At 32.8% G+C, this 21315-nt stretch overlaps 3 protein-coding genes across 5 annotated transcripts; 2 read left to right on the forward strand and 1 right to left on the reverse strand.

The window, feature by feature from the left end:
- Window positions 1-226: 226 nt before the first annotated feature.
- LOC105785750 (uncharacterized) lies at window positions 227-6721 on the reverse strand. Of its 3 annotated transcripts, none has more exons than XM_052633748.1 (14): window positions 6587-6721; window positions 6326-6421; window positions 6115-6181; window positions 5913-6023; window positions 5405-5600; window positions 4821-4906; window positions 4425-4620; window positions 3662-3773; window positions 2827-2954; window positions 2445-2651; window positions 2238-2347; window positions 1740-1869; window positions 1402-1575; window positions 227-763 (listed from the first exon to the last, which is right to left on the reverse strand). In XM_052633748.1, the coding sequence occupies exons 2-14, from the start codon at window positions 6414-6416 to the stop codon at window positions 542-544; spliced, it is 1830 nt and encodes a 609-aa protein (XP_052489708.1). In that variant the 5' UTR covers window positions 6417-6421; window positions 6587-6721; the 3' UTR covers window positions 227-541. The 3 variants fall into 3 exon arrangements, with proteins under 3 accessions (XP_052489708.1, XP_052489707.1, XP_012467378.1); XM_052633747.1 differs by having other exon boundaries at window positions 6531-6679; XM_012611924.2 differs by having other exon boundaries at window positions 1402-1551; window positions 6531-6678.
- Window positions 6722-9770: 3049 nt separating this feature from the next.
- On the forward strand, window positions 9771-11413 carry LOC105785744 (magnesium protoporphyrin IX methyltransferase, chloroplastic). The gene is made up of 2 exons (XM_012611892.2): window positions 9771-10472; window positions 10797-11413. The coding sequence occupies exons 1-2, from the start codon at window positions 9891-9893 to the stop codon at window positions 11196-11198; spliced, it is 984 nt and encodes a 327-aa protein (XP_012467346.1). The 5' UTR covers window positions 9771-9890; the 3' UTR covers window positions 11199-11413.
- Window positions 11414-13750: 2337 nt separating this feature from the next.
- On the forward strand, window positions 13751-17075 carry LOC105785736 (protein MHF1 homolog). Its single transcript, XM_012611882.2, has 4 exons — window positions 13751-14005; window positions 14127-14198; window positions 14805-14885; window positions 16763-17075. The coding sequence occupies exons 1-4, from the start codon at window positions 13882-13884 to the stop codon at window positions 16909-16911; spliced, it is 426 nt and encodes a 141-aa protein (XP_012467336.1). The 5' UTR covers window positions 13751-13881; the 3' UTR covers window positions 16912-17075.
- The last annotated feature ends 4240 nt before the right edge of the window (window positions 17076-21315 follow it).

Below are 21315 nucleotides of genomic sequence, written 5' to 3' on the forward strand. Positions count from 1 at the left end.
TTGTTAGTTACTTATAAAAATTGAATCAAATACAAATCTCATTCATAAATGACATTATACATTAGATCAAAGTTAATGTATAATTGTGATATTTACATGGTAAAACATCTATTTAAATATTTCTATCCAAAACGGCATTTGAAGATAAAAATATTGGCTTAACAAAATAATAATTCAAAATTAAACAAAAATTAAATCTGTAAGATCAGTCCAAATCTATTATCCATACAAGCAAAACAAATTCAGATTTCTAAACTAAAATAAAACGGATTCAGATCTCAAATTTAAGGAAATTCCGATCAGATACAATAAAACTAATATCAGAATCTGAAAATCATCCAAATAAAAAAAAAAAAACGATTTTTTACCGTCCAAAATACCATCTCTCAAATATTTCACATCATCTCAGTATAAATACCAAAATTTTGCAGTTAACCAAATCATGAAGTCAAACGTCAAAAGTCAAAAGCATGTGAAAAGAAAGCAGTTTTTAATTTTTGGTTCTATTCCTTTCAAATCAAATCTTACCTTGAACTGTAACTCAACCCCAAAGCCTACTTATGAAACCCTTCTTGTCTTTCTTCATCCTGTTTTCTATAGATGGAAAATCAATGGCATTATAAGCCAAGTCTAAAACGATTGGATTACGGGGTATTGACTGGAAGGCCGGTGGGAAGGGTTCTATACGCGGAACAGCTTTCACATTTGACTCGCTAATTGCAGGCTCGTAGAGATCGAGTTTCTCGAGTAGGTATTTTTCCACCTGAACCACTCCAAAGCAGCATCATTACAACAATGTAGCAAAATGATAATGAACAAAGGAGTCTATGCAACAATGGAAATAAATGTTATCGTGATAATTTCTATAGGATTCAAAATTAGTTAAGGATGCCAGTGGGTCGGATTATGCAATTTCTACAATATGCAAATCTGCTTTAAAACATGAATCTGCTTAATATTTGCATTAAATCTATGAGTATTATTATTTGGAATCCAAATCGGAATTAATTCAATTATCTGTAGGATATAAAAATCCACTAAATATTTGAGTTTAGCAAGTCCAAAAGTTCCTCAAAAATAAAGTGTATAATGGATTTGGATATCTGAATCTGACTCCGTAACCCACAAAAGTAAAGCGGATTCAGATCGTTATCTCCAAAAGTAGAGCATATTTGGAATTCTGGATAATGAATATTGAAGGGTTAATATCCACATCCGCTCCAATCCACCATGGATGGTAAATAAACTATTCAAATCCGAATCCGCAATATTTGAATATGCAAAAAAGTAAGTCAAATATCCACAAATATCTGACTCTGCAATTTCCATTGCCATCCCTAACTGATTAACTAGTTGAGAACTCATCATGTAAATAGGAAACTTTTTAAATATAAATTATACCTTCTTGTCAGCTCCAGTCAGTGATATAGTAGATATTTTCTTTGAAAGATTCTCAGGAGCTTTCACCTCCTCGATAATTCCAGTTGCATGCTCTATGCAACTGTAAGATCGACATTCATCATATAAAGTCTTCAACTCTTTGATCATCACCTGTAAATAATATAAAGGTACCAACTAAATACAGATCAGATGTCTGAACCGAAAGTTAAGAGACAGTGCTAAAGAAAACGTTGCAAGTGTCAAGCACGTCATTTGCATATATACATGCATTCAGCAGTTTAACACAGAAAATATACCAAAAATAGTGGGGAAGGCAAACCCCTATTAAATATAGACACCTGATCGGTTTTACTATGAGCTTGAAACTTCTGTAGGGCATTCTCAGCGAGAGAGCGAGCACGGCAGTATAGCGCATATGCTTCGGATCTCTTTCCAGCTAAACTATATGATCTTGCCAAGTAGAAGCACCTGCAAAGAAATCCAGAGGTCCAAGCATCAGTTTCACAAGGCAACCTCTTGTAGTAATGCACCCGAAATTAATGTTAAAAAACAATGAATCACTTCTAAGTCGACTTAATTTCATCATTCGAAATGCAGGAAATTAACGATTCTATTTCATTACTCCTAACACCACCAGGAAGGAGAAAAATCCTTCAAATGAAGAAACTGGAGAAAACTGCAGAATGTCATCATCCAGAGGTCAAAAAGAATATTTTATTTTCTTGGAAAAGGAGAACAAGGATATTATTGTAGAATTGGTTGATGCAGATATTTAAGCAAAAATATGCTACCCAATAAAAAGGAAGACTTTATACAGTTATGTAAGAGAAATTAACCTTTCAGCTCGGAAGGCCAAACTTTTAAGTTCACACTCTTCAGCAAAGGTCACTTCTTCAGGTTTTCTATCTCTTCCAGAACTAACTAAATCAGATAGATCAGCTGTATTCTGCCAAATATAGCATCAATTAAGCAAACTAAGAATTAGTACAAGCTTCTTTTCCTGGAAAGGAACGCATGCCAAAAACAGATATCCCCTTCCTCACCTGTAATAAAAGATCATATAAGCGGACCAACTCCTCAGGCTTGGTGACTTTCTCGTTTTTGTCATCACGACGTCTTGTAAGTTTGCTCTTTGCAATGCTAACCAACAACTGATTGCGCTCAATTGTTCGTTGACCTAGAACAGCACTAACAGCCTTATCCAGACCATTTAAGTCATCTTTCACATTTTCAGCACTACCTGCACTGGCCTAGAGTGTATGCTAAATCATCAACATCAGCCTCAAAGAAGTGATTTGGAAATCAATAGTTTGAAAATAATTGCAACTTTTAAATTCTACTAAGAAATAGTACTAAGGAAAAAAGAAATACGAAGTACACAATTTCTACGGAAAGAAAGCAACACTACAAATTAACACTTCATACCAAGTCACTCCGGATACAGCTCCTAGCTTCATGATATGCTGTAAAAACTTTATCAAAAGTTACTAGTCTTTTCTCAGCTGAGACTGAATCGGCTGAAGGGCCATGTAAATCTTTTTCCAGTTCTTGGGCTGCAAATTTTGCACACAGGAAAAGTATAAATTTAGGCCATATTTGGACTCTAAACCAACTTGAAGGGTCACAAGGATAACCACAAAACAAGAATAAAAAAGTTTCAAGCACACAGGTGCTTTTTTCACATCTACAATTAATGAAAAAAACATGATTTGTGACACTGAATTCAACTGAAGCTAGAAATTTTTACTGCTAGAATTGGCTGCATCTTAAATCTAGCAGAGAAAGAAGAGAGAAGCAGAAAGGAGTGCAGCACAGAAATTTGAAAGCTAGCTTCAACTGCAATTTATGTCTGGTTTAGGTGCTAGGATGAGTCATTAAAGCAATGAGCTAAAAAATTGAAAAATAAAATGCAAAAAAAATAAAATTATAAAGAGCAAATACCGACTCTAAGTGCCAATAAAATGAAAGCTTAATATATTGACTATGTTCAAATTTGGCATTTAATGGATCTAGGGTGAAGAAGAGAAGACTGAGGAAGGTGAATATTTTTGTTTTCATCTGAAACAGAAGATAACTGACAATCAAAACCACACCCAGCATTCTTCAGTTGTCAGTAGTCTATGCATAATTTAAGAAAATATATAGGTCAATCACAAATTACCATAACAACTTCCAAGTGGTTTTCAGTCTTGATTCTTAATATGTGCCATAAACACGCTAACCTCATTACTGACATTCACAGGAAAAGCTAATGGCAAACCTTTCAAAATAGCAACCCGAGTTTTTGCATTAGTAATTGGGAATCTATTGCCAAGCCAATGAAACTCTGTCAGAGATGCAGCCTGTTGTGATCTTGCCTCCGCCATAACAGCCTGCAAATCAGGATAGTATAAGACATCAATGTAACCGACAAAACCATCTGCAGAATAAAGAGAAAGGACAAAAGTTATTATCCCTGTCCCTCTCCCTTCCCTGGACAGTTATCTGACGAGCACAACCAATTCCAACAGCTATAATACAAATGGGCATTCTTCTAAGAAAAGAAATTATCATTTATACAAACTTTGAGGAGTGCATAACTAATTTGTCGTAAAAAGCAGCCAAAGGTTTTCGACCATAGATGAAAATGTTTGCAGACAAAAGATCAGCTTGAAGGTTGAAAAGGATAGTTCAAACATCTTATCAAAATTTCTGAACAAATGATTAGTTTGTTCCAATTGAACTAATATCAAAAGAAATGATGTGTTATAATTCAGAAAGCAACTATCTATTCTCACCACTTCACCTTTGGTAAGGTGGTAAACGGTTGGAACAAGTTCTTGTTAACTTGGAAAGCAAATTTTTAGAAGAATTGATTCATTTTACACTATAACAGATTAATTCCTTAGCCAAGCAGGCAGGTAGCAAGTCAGGAGAAAAATAAGCAGTGACTCACTAAAACTTAATACAGGCAGCATTATTCATGGTAAAGAAAATGAAATTACCAATGCCTCATTAATTCCTATTCACAGAAAAGAACTTACCTCTAGCTTTGATTTGAAAAGGTCCGATGCAGGACCTTCCATTTCACCAATCTGTAAAAGTTCAGAAGCTTGCAAATTTGAACCTCCAATTTTGTGAAGGCAGTAGCGAATACTAGGTTCGAGTTCTTCAACTCGTTCACGACACAAGACTTGATTCTCTACATCTCCATATTTCCCTAGTTCTTCATAAACCGACCTGCAACATAATCAAAGATGTTAGCCTTTTGTGCTATAACCGACAAAACAACTATTGGGTAAAGTATTACGAAGGATATTGATTTTTTTTCCTTTTGACACAGGATAGGAGCATGAGATCAAGCAAAAATATTAGCCATCTACTTGAACATGTTACTTTATTATTTCTATGTCAGGATACTATTGGAGACGAGCACAAACCTGGCACTTTTGAAATTCCTCAATGCAGTGTCCCAATTCCGGTCTTGTTCAAACAACAAATTCCCTTTCATATAGGAAGCATAGGCCTAGAAAGAAAAAATCAAAAAAAGATGAACTGCAAAGAATTACAGTCATGCTTAATAAAGAAAACAATACAAAATAACGGCAAACACTGGAGTAATTTAAGGCTCATGGAAACAAAATTGTAAATTTGATTAAGATAAACATAGATTTACAGACATCCCTAGCTTCACTTGTCCACAACAAGTACACAGTCTATGCTCCAAGCATAGTTAACATCCAGATATAGCAAACTCAATCAGAAAGCAAAAATTCATTAAGCTCACTGCGATGCTATTGTAAGGCATAAACAATAATTTACATACTAATTAAAAGCATTTACACCTTTACACAACTCAAAAGACACACCATTTAACCAAAGATAACAAAAGAAAAAAGCAAGAGATTTAAAAGAAATAATGTACGCACATAACTATTTTATGCTTATTCATTTCTTCCTTAAGACCCAAAAAAGTGGGTTGAAGATTGTAGATGTACAAATAACAATAAAATTGCAAACCAACCTCAGCTTCTAAAGATGTTCTAGAATCTCCTTTGACAGAACACAAATGTGAAAAGAGATCAGCCCATTTGACTGCCTTGCGTAATCTACCAATCAAATAGATACGCTGGCGTGCATTTGGACCATCTGGAAGCTGTCGTTTCTCCATGGCATGGCTCCAAGCTCTCTCTGCCATATACAGAACCACATGAAGAAACCTATTTCACATCAAATCAAAGTAACACTGTAAGCTTCGAAAAGATATCGTAACTTGAGTACATACAGCATAGACCAACCAATCCCTTGCAATACAAAAAGCTTCTAAAGCAAACAATTTAAAACCAGACATGTTAATGCAAGAAACTCTAAAACATGTTCTAACTATTACTTCACAAGCAACACAACACCAATAATTACCCTCTAACCATGTCTGCACAAACACAAAGAAATAAGCACTTATAAAAGCGAAAATATAAGCAACTTTCAAATTGTAAAAAATTGTCAAATTACAGCAAATTAACAAGGCTGACCTCACTTCAGTGACTGTGGACTCCGAAATGGATTTTCGGGTGTATTTACCACGGCCATGTGTGAACTTCAATGATTTATACAGCCTCCTCAAACGAGCAGTGCAATACCTCCTGCAGTCCCAACATCATTCGTTTAAATATTAACAATGTCCAAATATAAAACATTTCAATAATTTTGTAATCATTTTCAAAGTGAATTTACCGGTAACGAGTGTAATCTCCATGTCGTAATCCATGTTGCATCTGAGCAGACTTAAGAAGTTGCAAAACTGAAAAGGAAGCCAATTTTTTTATATATAATTTCAAATAAACAAGAAACAAATCAAACAGAACATACAATCTCGCTAACAAATTAGTACAGTTGATGCAATTGTTTAAGTTAAAAATTCGATAAAGAACATCAAAAAACAAACCATTGATTGAGAATTTAGGGTTGATCTGGTCAGAAATGTTTGCATTTGGATCATCAATTTCCATCGCCGCTGCTTCGTTAACCTTCGCCATAACACCTTCGATAAAAAAAAAAAAAAAAAAGACGACAATAAGATTGCATTGACAGACATTTTTGGCAGATTTGCGACAGAAAATTTTCAACCAAAAAATATGTAGGCATTTTACCGGCGAACAAACCAAGTGTGGAGATCTAAAAATTTTGACAGTACCGACGGCGTTACCTTGGATTAATCTAATGGTAATGAAGAATGGCGTGCTACCGTAGACAGCCGTCTGAGCTTTGAAGCAACACCAATCTCGATTTCATAGGCCTATGCTGGGCCTCTTTGCAGGGGATTTGATTGGGTCGGGTAATCTTTGTTGAGATTGGGCCTGATTCGAACCATTTGCTTCGGTTTTAGTTTCTTTGCACAGATACGATAGTGCGCGTATGGCAGATAAATATGACGTGGGTTAAATTCATCAAAAGTCCTCAAACTATGACCCTCATTTTAAATTAATCCCCAAAACTTTAGAACATTTCAATTGCATCCTCAATTTATTGAGGTTATTCAATTAGGTTTTTTAATTACTAAAATTTTTAAATGACACATTAAATCCTTTGTATCGTAACTTAAAAAAAAAAGACTAAATAAAATGTAAAATGTTATTGCATAACTTTTAAAAATAAAAACAAAATAAAACTATAAGAGAGAGAATGAGGGAATGGTGAAGCTTTTGTAAAATGTTTGAAAGCTCAAAAACAAAATGTTTTTGCAAATATTCACAATGTTTCATGTTTCAAGTTCCAATTTTTTTTTTGGGTCGAGAAAAGGAACATCTATTAAACTTAAAATAAGATACAATATACAGAAAAAAGCAGAAAAGCCCTGCCCTCAGCCAACAAGAAAGGCTTATAATCAGAGAGAATTAAACATATGCATAGATTTTCAAAATAATTAAACACAAAAACATTTGTACTATTGTTTGAGCAAGAAACAGGATGTTCAATTCAAAAGGGTCTCTGAGATTACTTCCAAGACGAACAAGACCATCCGCACGTTTATTTCCTTACTCAAAAGTATGAATAATTGAGGTGTGCTCAAACTTAAAAAAGAAATTTCTACCATCATTATATCATACTATAATGTTTTACATATCAGAAAATCATTTAAAAAATATATCAAAGTTTGCACAATAGAATTTCATTTTTTTTCTAAAATGAACGTTTATCATTATATCTAAAGTAATAAATTTAATCAAATAAGTACATATGTTCCAAGGCATAAGAAGACTGGTGCAAAACTCAAAGCCCTTTGGAAAGGTGCTAGAATTTTTTTAATCAACTAAAACAAAAGTCTAAAAACTTAAAACATTTAACCAATTGTTTTTTGGGTAAACTATATGGATAGTCATTCAATTATAAAAAAAAATTATGGTTAAATACAAAATTGGTACTAAAATTTGTTCATTTCTTCCATATTAATACTTGTGAATTTTTTTATTTCGGATTGATATCCAAACTTTTTTTCAGTCCACTATATTGATACCTAACACTAATACCTTTTAACTTTTTGCTGGCGTGCCACGGCGTGGTGTCTTATTGTACCTAAATTTCTTTTTATTTTCCCTCATTTTCTTCCCTTTTTGCTTCTACACTTCTTCATCCATTCTTTCTACTGTAAAAACTCTTGCCACCAAAATTTTCCCTTTTCAAACTAACCCACAAAGACTGACTTTTCCGACACCCAAATTTCCATTTTAATTTCTTTTTCTAATTTTTATATGGTTCAAGCATTTGAATTATCAGACAAATAATAGGGCTTTAATAAGCCACATAAAGTTTGAAAAAAAGGAGGAAAAAAATTCATGATGGAGCTCAATCGCTCATCCGCCATAAGTTGTTCCTCCTTTTTATCTCAAAAAAAATTCGAAAATCAATATAAAATATTAACTTTATAAGTTCCATTTTATTTTTCAAAATTTCATTTTGTTTTTTGTTTTTACTTGTTTTACCAATCCATTTTCAAGAACGATAGAGAAGAGCATTCAATTCAAATCCCAAATCCTTCACTACGACACCAATATTTTCTTAAACCCATTCCTTGAATCCACCATTTCTCTTCAAACTTTCAATTGTTCATGGAAATCTCCCATTTTCACTATTTCTTCTGTTCTTTCACCCAAAACCCAGATCCAAAACCCAATTACTTGCGCAAAAATAAGCAAAAGAAGAAATGGGTCTCACGGATCAACTAAGCTCGCACTTGAGTTGGTCGCAATTTTGGCTTCGAATCTCAAGATCTTACTTCAACCATTGGATCTGATCATTCAAATTTTAGTTGTTGCATATGAATGAGGGCTTAAGTTTTTGAACGACTTCAATGAAGTAAGATTTAAATGATGGAAAAACCAACAACTCGAAGAAGAAACGAGGAGAAAATTTTAGGGTTCTTAGTAATTTTAAGGTTTGTATTCTTTGCCTGTTTAGGAAAGAGATAAGTAGTGATTTGCTTTTTGGGATGATAGGGTTCATCTTTTTGTGTTTGCACTGATTAAGGTGTGGAGAATGGGGGGTTTAGAGCTTGTGTTTTGGGGGTTTTGTTGCGATGGGGTTTTGTAGGTTTGGGATTAAGGAGGAATGAAACAATGAAATGGATTAGAGAAATTAGGGTTGCTTCATCTTCTTCGGTGATGAAGACTGTAAAGAGAGGCAAAAGAAGAAGCAAATGGGCAATTTAAGAAGCAAATGGGTTTTTGACAAAAGAAAGAAAATTAAGAAAAGAAAAGAAAAAAAAAAGGGAAAGAAGACGGAAATTAAAAAGAAAAGAACAAGAAAAATGAGGTATAAGAGGACCTCACGTGTTGGTATGTGATTGGCCAACACTGTCACGTCAAAAATTAACTTCCTAATTACTAAACTATAGATAAGTTATTAAACTATATAATTAATTATTAAATTATGGATAAATTTTCGTTTCGGTGACTTAATTAAAAAATTATAAATTAGTCATTAAACTATTTAAAAATTTTAATTTAAGTTAGAGATCGGAGAAAAAAAATTATTTAAATTTTTGTTCGTAGATTCATGACGATAAAAATTGTTTCATGGGAAAAACTAATTGTAGAAGATGGAAAAGAGAACTTTTAATTGGTACGAGTAATGTGAACAAAAAAAGCTATATAACATCGATTTTAATATCCCAATGACTTAAATAAAACTATTGAATTGTTTAATAACTAAATTATGATTTTTTTTTAGTTGAGTGGTCTAACGAAAATTTATTCATAATTTAGTAACTAATGATATCAAAGTGTGCGAAACCAAACACGGCATAACAGAGAGTGGACCCTACAAAATGGAATCGGAGATTAGCGCTATCCTTTCATGCTATCCACAAGATAGAATATATAACCAAAATAAAATCACAACTTACAGCAAACCACCTTCACAGTAGACACGTAGCCACCCCTCCGCCACCGGCTGGCGAAGGAATTCATCGGAGAAATTGGAGGAATTCATCGAAGTAATTCAGTTCAAACAAAATGTCGTACTCAGTCTCTCTGTCTTCTCCCATTCATTTCCACACTAACTCTAGATTCTTCTCTACATTCCCTCCAAAACTTCCTAACAAACTGAAAACAACCGTAACAACCACCACAGTCGCGGCCATTCCACCCTTATCCACCGCTACATCGGTTACCGACCTCTCCGTTTTGGATAGCACCACTGTTGCTCTCATAGGTGGAGGTTCAGTCGCTGCCTTAGCAGCGGTTCTCTCCTTCACTGACCCGGAACGCCGACGTCGTCTTCAAGCGGAAGAAGTCGGTGGGGGCGATAAGGAAGTCGTTAGGAATTACTTCAATAATTCCGGTTTCCAAAGGTGGAAGAAGATTTATGGAGAGACCGATGATGTGAATAAAGTCCAGCTTGATATTAGGTTAGGGCATTCCAAAACCGTTGAAAATGTGATGAAAATGTTGACCGATGATGGCTCACTGAATGGCGTCACTGTTTGCGATGCTGGTTGTGGCACCGGTTGTCTCTCCATTCCTTTAGCTAAAGAAGGTGCCGTTGTTTCCGCCAGCGATATTTCCGCCGCCATGGTGGCCGAGGCTGAGAAGCAGGTTAGTTAGTTATTCCTCTCTACCATTATTGTTGGGATAATTGAATTTTAAGTAATGAATGCTTAGTGAATGATCCGATTTAAGTGTTTTATTTCAACAAATGAATGAAAATTTTATACGTTTCTTAGATTCAATTGTAATGAACTGTGCTTTGTTGATTGGATAATTGAATCTTAAGTAATGAATGCTTATTGAATGATCCAATTTAAGTGTTTACTTCAACAAATGAATGAAATTTTATCCATTTCTCAGATTCAATTGCAATGAACTGTGCTTTGTTGATTGGGAATTAGAAGCTTGAATTATGTGATATTATGATTTCAGGCGAAAGAGCAGTTAACAGCTGGGAATGGTGATATTGCACCAGTTATGCCAAAATTCGAAGTGAAGGATTTGGAGAGTTTAGATGGGAAATATGATACTGTGGTGTGTTTAGATGTTTTAATACATTATCCGCAGAATAAAGCTGACGGAATGATCGCACACCTTGCTTCACTAGCTGAAAACCGATTAATTTTGAGCTTTGCACCGAAGACATTTTATTATGATCTGTTGAAGAGGATCGGTGAATTGTTTCCAGGGCCGTCTAAAGCAACGAGGGCATATCTTCATGCCGAGGCAGATGTAGAAAGGGCACTAAATAAGGTTGGATGGAAAATAAGAAAGAGAGGGCTAATCACTACACAGTTCTACTTTGCAAGACTTGTCGAGGCTGTCCCTGCATAGTTAGACCGGGAGGAGAGGTTAGATTTTATTTCCATTTTCTTTTACCTATTCCGCATAGAAATGTCCGGAATGTTTCTAAGCACTGAATTTTCTTGTGTGCTCCTTACTATATATATCTGCTTATGTGCTTAATTGTATATTAGATGTCCTTGTATCTAAATTCCCATACTTGTTAACAATTCTTTTTTATCAGATTTGTGACTAATCTTTGTTCATTTGATGTTGTCTGCATATATCGTGTCAGAATATTGCATAATTTTTCCGAATGTCATGGTAAAATGTTTTCCTTCTTTGTGCCCTTTTTCTTGAGCTCGATGTACAGTTCTGCGAGAACAAGATGTTAAACTTTTCTAATTTTTTCATTGTCAAATTGAAGAAGATATGTGAGAAAGTCTTAACAGGTTTCCAGGTTATGTGGCTATCTGTTCTGTTCGAAAGCTTTTTACTTTCCTCTTGGTCTCTTTACAATACTAGAACTTGGGATGGTTTTGATAATCATAAAGCTTAAGAAAATGTATATAGGCGATTTTAATCGGTTGTAATCCTGAACATTTCTCTAATTATTGTTTTCATTGCATTGCCTACACCATTGTATAAATAGTATTCTATGTATTTTTTTCATACAAGTTAGGATATCATCAATGTAGTATTTTAGGGTTTAGGGTTTAGGGTTTAGACTTGTCTCTCATGAATGTAGGTCAGCACGATTGAACCATGGGCTTTTTTGCGTTCCCCTGTTCTTGCCTTCCCTAATTCTTTCCCCTTTGCTTCACTGTGTTGTGTGAAGCTAAATCTCTTATCTTAGGTTTCACTTTTTGAGGGCAGCCACCAAGTTATCTGCTTGCTCCTTCCTTAGGTCCCTATCTAGTTGGTAGTTTATGTTTTGAGCTTCAAGCTGAGAACTTGGAATGTTACTCTTTGTTTCGATAACCTTTTTCTAGTTAATGCCCTCACTTGCATCAATTGACAACCGCCTCAGCTTCGGTCCGTCCTTAGCTTCACCTGTCTGGTCGAAGAGAGACAGTAGTTGATTCTTTGTTTGTTCCAAGCTCTTCCCAAGAATGAAAATTATGAAGTTGGTTTATGTTAAAGTTACCCTTAAAGGAATGTTAGGACATTTAAATACAAATCAGACCTAACCTACAACATTATAAATTTAACCACTGAAACTTTGGATTATGAAATTAGTTACACTGCATCTAGTATTTTCATGAAATCAGTAAGAAGATTACTCCATCTTTTCTGGTATCGAATCGAATCTGACTTGGCCAACACTGTGTTGGTTATAGTATGAAGAAACTGAATCCTACTGAAGTTCGTCTTGGTCTGATGCCGAGATTGACTATGGTTCACTCCATGCTCGTATTCTATTCTTTACTGCGAGCATTTTTGGTATTCAATTTGGTATTAGTGGCATGAAATGTTTGTTCCGTTGTTTCACCGAGTAAACAACTTTGCATTCTCATGCATGTTAATTGATTCAGGTTACGGCTGAGCAAGAAAAACCGATATGAAATGCAAGTTTAAGAATTGCGATTATTCAAAACCAAATTGTGTTCTATTTTTTTTACTTATATATAATTAATTTTAAATTTTTATGATATAAAATAAATATTTTATATTTAAAATGGCGAAAATATTTTAAAATTCTTGACAAATTATTTTTCTTTTAAAAACGTTTATGAAAAAGATTTTAAAATTTTGTAAAATAATATTCAAAAGCCATAAAGTAAAACATATTTTTATCAAAATAAGTCTGAAATTTTAAAATAAAAAATTAATATGAAAAAATTGAAAACTGAACAGAAAGAAGTCTAATTATGATAAACTACTAAAAAGTTTTAAAAACAATTTCAATCCAACTAATCCAATATCACTCTAATTTAGTGCTCATTGGCATCAGAGGTGGGTTTTCAAGAGTTGAAAATAGCAGCTATTTTGTGGGTGAAAATAAGCTTTGAATGGATGCTGTGGTAGGATCCAATCCAAATGTAACATTTTATGAATATACTTAATTAAAAAAAAAGATTATACCATGTCTATAAATGTTGAAAATCAAATACAAATGTAAAACACAAAAATATATCAAATAAAACTATATTGAGATGGATTTGAGGCTAATCTCAAACATCATCAGCGCTAATCTCAAAGTTCAATTCATGTACTCCTCTCCTAATTTGTAATATATCAACGAAAAAAAGCTAATATTTTACAAAATTTTAATAATCGTTATGAATTTTTACTGAGAGCTCTATAAAACAAGGCTGCCGTAACCAAATCGGACTAGTTGGGCTGGGGCTCGGGAATTAGTTGATATATCGATACAAATAAAGGGGTTGAACCAATTTTTGAGTGAATCATTTGGAATCAATTGGATCGGGATAATAACCAGTTGAATCAAAATTATAAATTTGAATATACATTTTTATAAAATTTTTATAATTTATTTAATTAAAATTAGGTAAAAAATTGAACCGAAAATTGATAGTCCAACCGGTTTGACAAACAATTCGGTTTTTAAAACCATACTATAAAAGCAGCCCATGATGGAGCCCAAGATATAGGAGTCTTCAAGGGCCCAAAACCGTACGCCTGGATCAAATTCCCGCGCATTTCTCCATCTTCTCATCAGATGGTGAACTGAAGAAGACCGGGAAATTTGAACCCTAGATTTGAAAGAAGTATGGAAGTCGACGAAGATAATAGGAGCGATTTCGAGAAAGAAGAAGAGGAAGAAGACGATTCAGTTTCCGATCTCTTGAGAGATCGCTTTCGTCTCTCCGCTATTTCCATTGCCGAATCCGAAGGTCCATTTTTTTTCGACCCAATTTCTATTCTTATTTTTGGCTTCTTAGCATTTTCTTTTTCTAGTTAAATAATTTTCATAATTGACTAAATTGAATTCAAATCTTCAACTAATTGTCGCAGCGAAGAGAAGCGGTATGGAAATTTCTCCACCGATAGTAGCTTGTATTGCCGATTTGGCCTTCAAATACATCGGTAAAATACCTCACTTTTCGTTACTATTTAAATTCTCTATTTTCGTGAATCGGTTTTCTTTTATGTTGTTTCTACTTCCTTCTTTGAATATGAAACATCTTAGTATTCCAATTCATATTCTATTGGGTTTAACGGTGAAGCTGAAAGAAGCAATTATTAAGATTTTGTGTCAATTTACAGTGAAGGCAACCATAGAGGATATTTATTGCTATTATATTAAGAACATTTATGAACTAGTTATTAACAATTTAGGAGTTATTTCTGCAAAATTCTGAATGCCTTAGTAGTACTTGGTGTTCGAGCACCATTTGCACCTGATGGCCTATGAAATTGGGTACCATCGGACACCGCTGAGACGTTGCGTTCGTTGGTGCTTGAGCACTAAGGCATTTGGTATAATTATCATATAATTTCAAGCTTTATTGAATGTGATTGTATATTTATATTCTCAGTATACCTGTGGTATTATAACTACAATCAGTAACCATTATCAATTGCAGAAGGTGAGAAATTTGCATTTGCTTATAGAACCCTTTGTGTTGTTTGATATTATTATGAAAAATGATTGCTTGATTTAATGAAACGTTTGGGCTGTTTGAGTTGCAGGTCAGTTGGCAAAGGACCTTGAACTATTTGCACACCATGCCGGTCGTAAATCTGTGACCATGACAGATGTCATAGTTTCTGGTGAGTGCATAATGTCAAACAATGCTTTTGGAAGTATTTCTTCTTTTGTGGTATTATTGTTAGTGACAATATTGTTCATCTTTAAAGAAGTGACTTATTTTGAGAGAAAGAGCATGCCTATTCTGTATCGACAGGTTAGAAGTAACAGATTCATATTCGTTTGGATTATAGAAACATAAGACCTATTTACTTCGATTTCAGCTCATAGAAATTAACATTTAGCTGCCTCATTGAGTTCCATTTTGTATGGGTAGGTTAGAGGTAGCCAATTCATATTAGTTCAGAGCTACAGAAACATAAACCCTATTCACTTTGATTTTCAGCTCACAGAAATGAACATTTAGCTGCCTCATTGAGGTCCATTTCGTATCAGTAGCTTAGAAGTAGCCAATTCATATTTGTCCAGAGCTGCAGAAACCTAAAAACCTATTCACTTTGATTTTTAGCTCATAGAAATGAACATTTAGCTGGCTCATTGAGGGCCGTTTTGTATTGGTAGGTTAGAAGTAGGAAATTCATATTTGTTGAGAGCTACAGAAACATAAAACCTATTCACTTCGATTTTCATCTCACAGAAATGAACATTTTGCTGCCTCATTTAGGTCTATTTCATATCGGTTGGTTAGAAGTAGCCAATTCATTATTAGTTCAGAGCTACAGAAAACATAAAAACCTATTCACATTTGATTTTCAGCTCACAGAAATGAACATTTAGCCGCTTCATTGAGGTACATTTCGTATCGGTAGGTCAGAAGTAGCCAATACATATTTGTTCAGGGTTACTGAAACATAAAATCTATTTTGGTTTTCAGCTCATGGAAGTGAACATTTAGCTGCCTCATTGAGGTCCATTTTGTATCGGGTTAGAAGTAGGCAATTCATATTTGTTCAGAGCTCCAGAAACATAAAAACCTATTCACTTTGATTTTCAGCTCACAGAAATGAACATTTAGCTGCCTCATTGAGGTACATTTCGTATCGATAGGTCAGAAGTAGCCAATTCATATTTGTTCAGGGTTACGGAAACATAAAATCTATTCACTTTGATTTTCAGCTCATGGAAATGAACATTTAGCTGACTCATTGAGGTCCATTTTGTATCGGTAGGTTAGAAGTAGGCAATTCATATTTGTTCAGAGCTACAGAAACATAAAACCTATTCACTTTGGTTTTCAGCTCACAGAAACGAACATTTAGCTGTCTCTTTGAGGTCCATTTTGTATTGGTAGGTTAGAACTAGCCAATTCATATTTGTTCAGAGCTACAGAAACATAAAACCTATTCACTTTGGTTTTCAGCTCACAGAAACGAACATTTAGCTGCCTCTTTGAGGTCCATTTCGTATTGGTAGGTTAGAACTAGCCAATTCATATTTGTTCAGAGCTACAGAAACATAAAAACCTATTCACTCTCGATTTTCAGCTCAAAGAAATGAACATTTAGCTGCCACATCAAGGTCAGTTTCGTAGCAGTAGGTTAAAAGTAGTCAACTCATATTTGTTTCAATTTTCAGCTCACAGAATTGAATATGTAGCTGCCTCATTGAGGTCCATTTCGTATTGGTAGCTTAGAAGTAGCCGACTCATATTTGCTTCCATTTTCAGCTCAAAGAAATGAACATTTAGCTGCGTCGTTGAGATTCATTTCGTATTGGTAGCTTAGAAGTAGCCGACTCATATTTGCTTCATCTTTTAGCTCAAAGAAATGAACATTTAGCTGACTCATTGAGATATATTTCGTAGCGGTAGGTTAGAAGTAGCCAACTCATATTTGTTTCAATTTTCAGCTCATAGAAATGAACATTTAGCTGTCTCATTCAGGTCCATTTCGTATCAGTAGGTTAGAAGTAGCCAACTCATATTTGTTTCAATTTTCAGCTCATAGAAATGAACATTTAGCTGCCTCGTTGAGGTCCTACAGCGATGAGCTTAAAGCAAAAGAACCCCAATCCGAAAGGAAGAGGAAGAAAGTACCTAGAAAAGAGGACAAGGGTATCGACGGTATGGTGAATATCCCCGATCTTTGATTCTAGGTTTCTCTTAATAGGAGATTTTATGCATAACCAACTCTTACCTGAAAGTACTGAACTATACTTATATGTCATTACACACTAAAAGCTTGTAAAAACTTATGTTTAATGGTAATTCAAGTTGTAATACAACCTATTTACTAGTTGCATGCTAGTGTCAATTTTGTATATGTTAAACTACTTTGAGAGTCTTTGTATCTCTCTACTATAAAATCGAATAATTTAGTTTTTTTTACATTTAATTTTGAAGCAAATAGGTAAAATTGTATCTAATAGAACGTCGTATTTCAAAGTGACTTGAAAAAAAATTGAGTAATTTAGTCATTGTTCGCGTTTTGAAATATGTTGAATTTTGATTTGGTTTTCTTTTCCAAGTCACTTTAAAACATTACAAGTAAATATTTTTTTAATGTTCAAGGTTGATGTGGTTTACAATTTTACTCAAGGTAATTAATATTGTACTAGTGGATGCATCATTTTTCTATTGGAACTGATGTGTATTGGTATTGGTCCGTTTCGGTTAGAGCTGTCCATGGGTCGGGCCGGGTTCGGGTCGGGCCTAGAAAATTTTTTGACCCGACTCTTAGGCCCGGGCCCGGCCCAAAATATGGGCTTGAAATTTTGCCCAGGCCCGGCCCGGCCCGATTTTTAATAAATACAAAAAAATATTTTAAAAATAAAAAAAATAAAAAAATATTTTAAAAGTATTTTAAAATTAAAAATTAAAAAATAAAAATAAAAATATATATTTATTATATTCGGGCCGGGCCCGGGCCAAAAAAGTTGAGCCCGAGCCCGGCCCATTTTTTAAACGGGCCTCGTTTTTTTGCCCATGCCCATATTTTGGGCCTATATTTTTACCCGAACCCTTCCATATTTCGGGCGGGCCGCCCGGCCCATGGACAGGTCTAGTTTCGGTGTATCATTTTGGATTTAGTCATATTTTTGGAAAAAAAAATTTTAATGTATGCATATAAAAATATTTAGAAATAACCAATAAATAGTATTAAATAAATTTTAAATATAAAATATTCATGCACAAGTCAATGTACAATGTTCTTTTTAAAATTTTATTATTTATTACCATTTTGGACAAGAGTTAGAAATTTTATTTTATTTTTACACCGATTTGTGCACAATATTTTGATCGATGCAACCAAAATTGGGTAGAACAAATTGGTGTGATGGTACAGGTTGAAAATTTAAGCGGTGCAAAAAAAAGATTTTTTTTATCAATTTATTACTAGAATAATATGCATAGGCCGAAATAGCCGTAACTGATGCGGAACCGAAAATTAGTTAATTAAGTATTAGTTGTATTAATCCTAAAGTTCAAAGCAAGTATACGTGTAAGGTTGTTTTTGTGAACGGATAGTTATGTTTATTTTTTAAGAATAAAAAAAAATCATTGAGATTTTATTAAATAATATTGAATACAAACATTCGAAAAGAAATTAATTATATGTTTATTATTTTCTTCATAATTGACGATTATACAAAATAAAAACTATCTCAAAGTGGTGCATCGGTTGTTAGTATGTTTTATAAAAATATTGTTATTTAAATAAAATTAAAAATATTTAATAATCACAACCACAAAAATAAAATGTTTTAAACTCTTTAAAATTATTTTTATTTAATTGTTTTGAAGTTTAAAACTTATAAAATTATTTTTAAAAATATTTGTTTATACAACCAATAAAAACTGTGAAATATATAAAATATTCCACCATGTTGTGATAAGATAAATTATTAATGAATATTGAAGAGGAAAGGAATAATATAAAATGGAAATCAAAAGGAATAAAGAACCGACAAAAGCATGTTGAATTAGAGGTACTTAAAAAGTGAACATGCCATGCTGTATTTTTCTAAGCATTTTTTGTTTGGATAATAGACAATGGATTAGGTTAATAACGATGGACATAAATTTGATCCATACATGGATCTTTATACTATTTCGTGCTTAATGTGTGGGGTCCATTTAAGTCTGCCTAATTTAGGTTTTCCGTTCACTTTGTGGTGCTGATTCAATTGGGGTTTTTTTTTTTATTTGCTTTTTCTTTTTAGGTTTAGGGTTATTAATTTTGTTTTTTTTATTTTATTTTATGGAAAATGGACTTCATTTAATATGCTTTTTTTTTATTTAGGTCTGGTATTTTTTTTAGTCAGGATTTTGGTTTTGAATAATATGTCGAATTGGTTAACTTGGGATTCAATTGAATTGGGTTAAAAAATCAGTTGAATAGGCGGTTGAGTTAGTTTTCTCTATTTTTTAAAATAATATATTTTTAAATTTTAAATTTTAATACTTTATTCAATCGAACCGGATAAACCGGTTGGATCAATCAAACCAGTCGAATCGAAAAATAATAATCTAGTTGGTTCGATCACCAATTTAATTATAAAACTCTTGATTTGGATTGAAATTTTGATTTTATTATAAATGAGATTTAAATAAAAAAATAAACTCGAAATTGCTAATCACCTTGTTCAAAATTATATTATTTGTTATAGTTTTTTACTAATAACTTCATAAAGATATATTGTTTTGTTCAATTACGATTGAAACTTAAATTATTGCTAAAGAAGGTGAAAATTCAATCAATGGTAATTGAATTGGGATGAGACATTTTAGATACGAAATATAAATTCTCTTAGGTTTCTTAGGGTTTAGGATGATTAAATTAATTTTGGATTTTATGGAAAATGAAATTAATTTAATATGCTTTTAAATTTTAGGTCTAATTAAAGTTTGGGATTTTAGACATCTTATTGATTTTGTGGTGGTAATTGAACTGGGATCAGACATGTTAGATACAAATAAAGAATTTTTTGAATTTAAATTCTCTTAGGTTTCTTAGGGTTTAGGATGATTAAATTAATTTTGAATTTTTATGGAAAATGAAATTAATTTAATATGCTTTAAATTTTAGGTCTAGTTAAAGTTTGTAAGATTGGATTGATAATTGGTTTGAGTTTTGATCCGAAATAAGATGTTGATTGATTGATTCGTGAATTAATTAAATTAGTTGAATCAATTAAAATTCGGTTAAACTGGCGGTTAAATCCAAATTCTCTAATTTCCTAATTGATTATATAGCTACGAAAATATTTATTTGAATTGAAATTTTATTTTTAATCAGATTTAATTTATATTTAGAAAAGAAAACCCTCAAATTTATTCTATCACCTCAATTCAATCAACATTATATTATTTACTGAAGGTGAGAATTTTAAATTTCAGAAACAGATTTAAATAAATTTATATGACCCAATTGATGGTTAAATAAAAGTGTAGCAAATATTACCCTAATTTTATTTAGTGTTTTAAGAAATCATATCCATGGTTTCATGGAGTTGTCTATATTCTTATATTGTTTTAGGATTAAAAGATTATTATGTTGAAGTCTCCCTTTTTCATGAAAGGTCCTTATATTTTCAAAGATTCTATAATTTCTTTGACTCCTTTTTTCTATAAAAATAATTTATAACATTCCCATTTCCATTACATCCTTGGAATGAATGTTTGTTGGATGATCTATATACACATCACTTTCCACTACATAAATTAAAATTAAAAAAGCCAACCAAGAGATAACCCCCAAATATTAAATTAACATTTAATTAAATTATTAAAATTTAATTTTTATCCGTCACGAGGTATTGGTTAAGTGATAAAATTAAAATCTTGTATTTAAGTTTCAATTTATATGGATAGTCCAAATTTATTCTTGGGTAAATTCAAAAATTTTTTAGGTGATCGAGATTTTTAAGTTATGTATTAATTTATAATCTCATCATTTTTGAAGAGACTAAACATATATATTTTGAATTTGGAAGTTAATGTGTGATTTTATTAATCATTTAAGAGAGGATTAAATTTATTTTAATTTAATTTTGAATATATTCCAATTGATAATATTAATTTTGATTGTGATTATTTAGATGCATCACATCAAATTGTAATAGAATCTCTTCATTTATTTTATTTTGCACTTAAACTCTTATTGTTTTTTTTTTTGATAGATAAAGACAATTTAAAGCGAAAACCAAATAATACACTAGTTTCTCAAAGAAGTAGCATAATTCGTCTCAATTAAGCTTCTAGTTGATTGCGGGGGGGTTTTCAAACCAATGAATTTATGTGAAACTTTGTCACTATACACTTGGCCACATAATCAACAACAGTATTTTTGAACACATTCAATTTTGAACCTTGGAATATGACGAACAATGACCTTCCAGTTTCGACTCAACAAGTGATGAACAAAACGTAATTCAGCCAAGTAACTATCCACGGGTCCGCCAACTAAGATCAACTAAGATCCACTTCCAATTGTCGATAACTCTTTCTCCATGATAAGAGTAGACCCTCGGGTAAGACTCTTACCTCAATCT

Source organism: Gossypium raimondii, chromosome 7 (genome assembly GCF_025698545.1).
Source record: "Gossypium raimondii isolate GPD5lz chromosome 7, ASM2569854v1, whole genome shotgun sequence".
NCBI lineage: Eukaryota > Viridiplantae > Streptophyta > Magnoliopsida > Malvales > Malvaceae > Gossypium > Gossypium raimondii.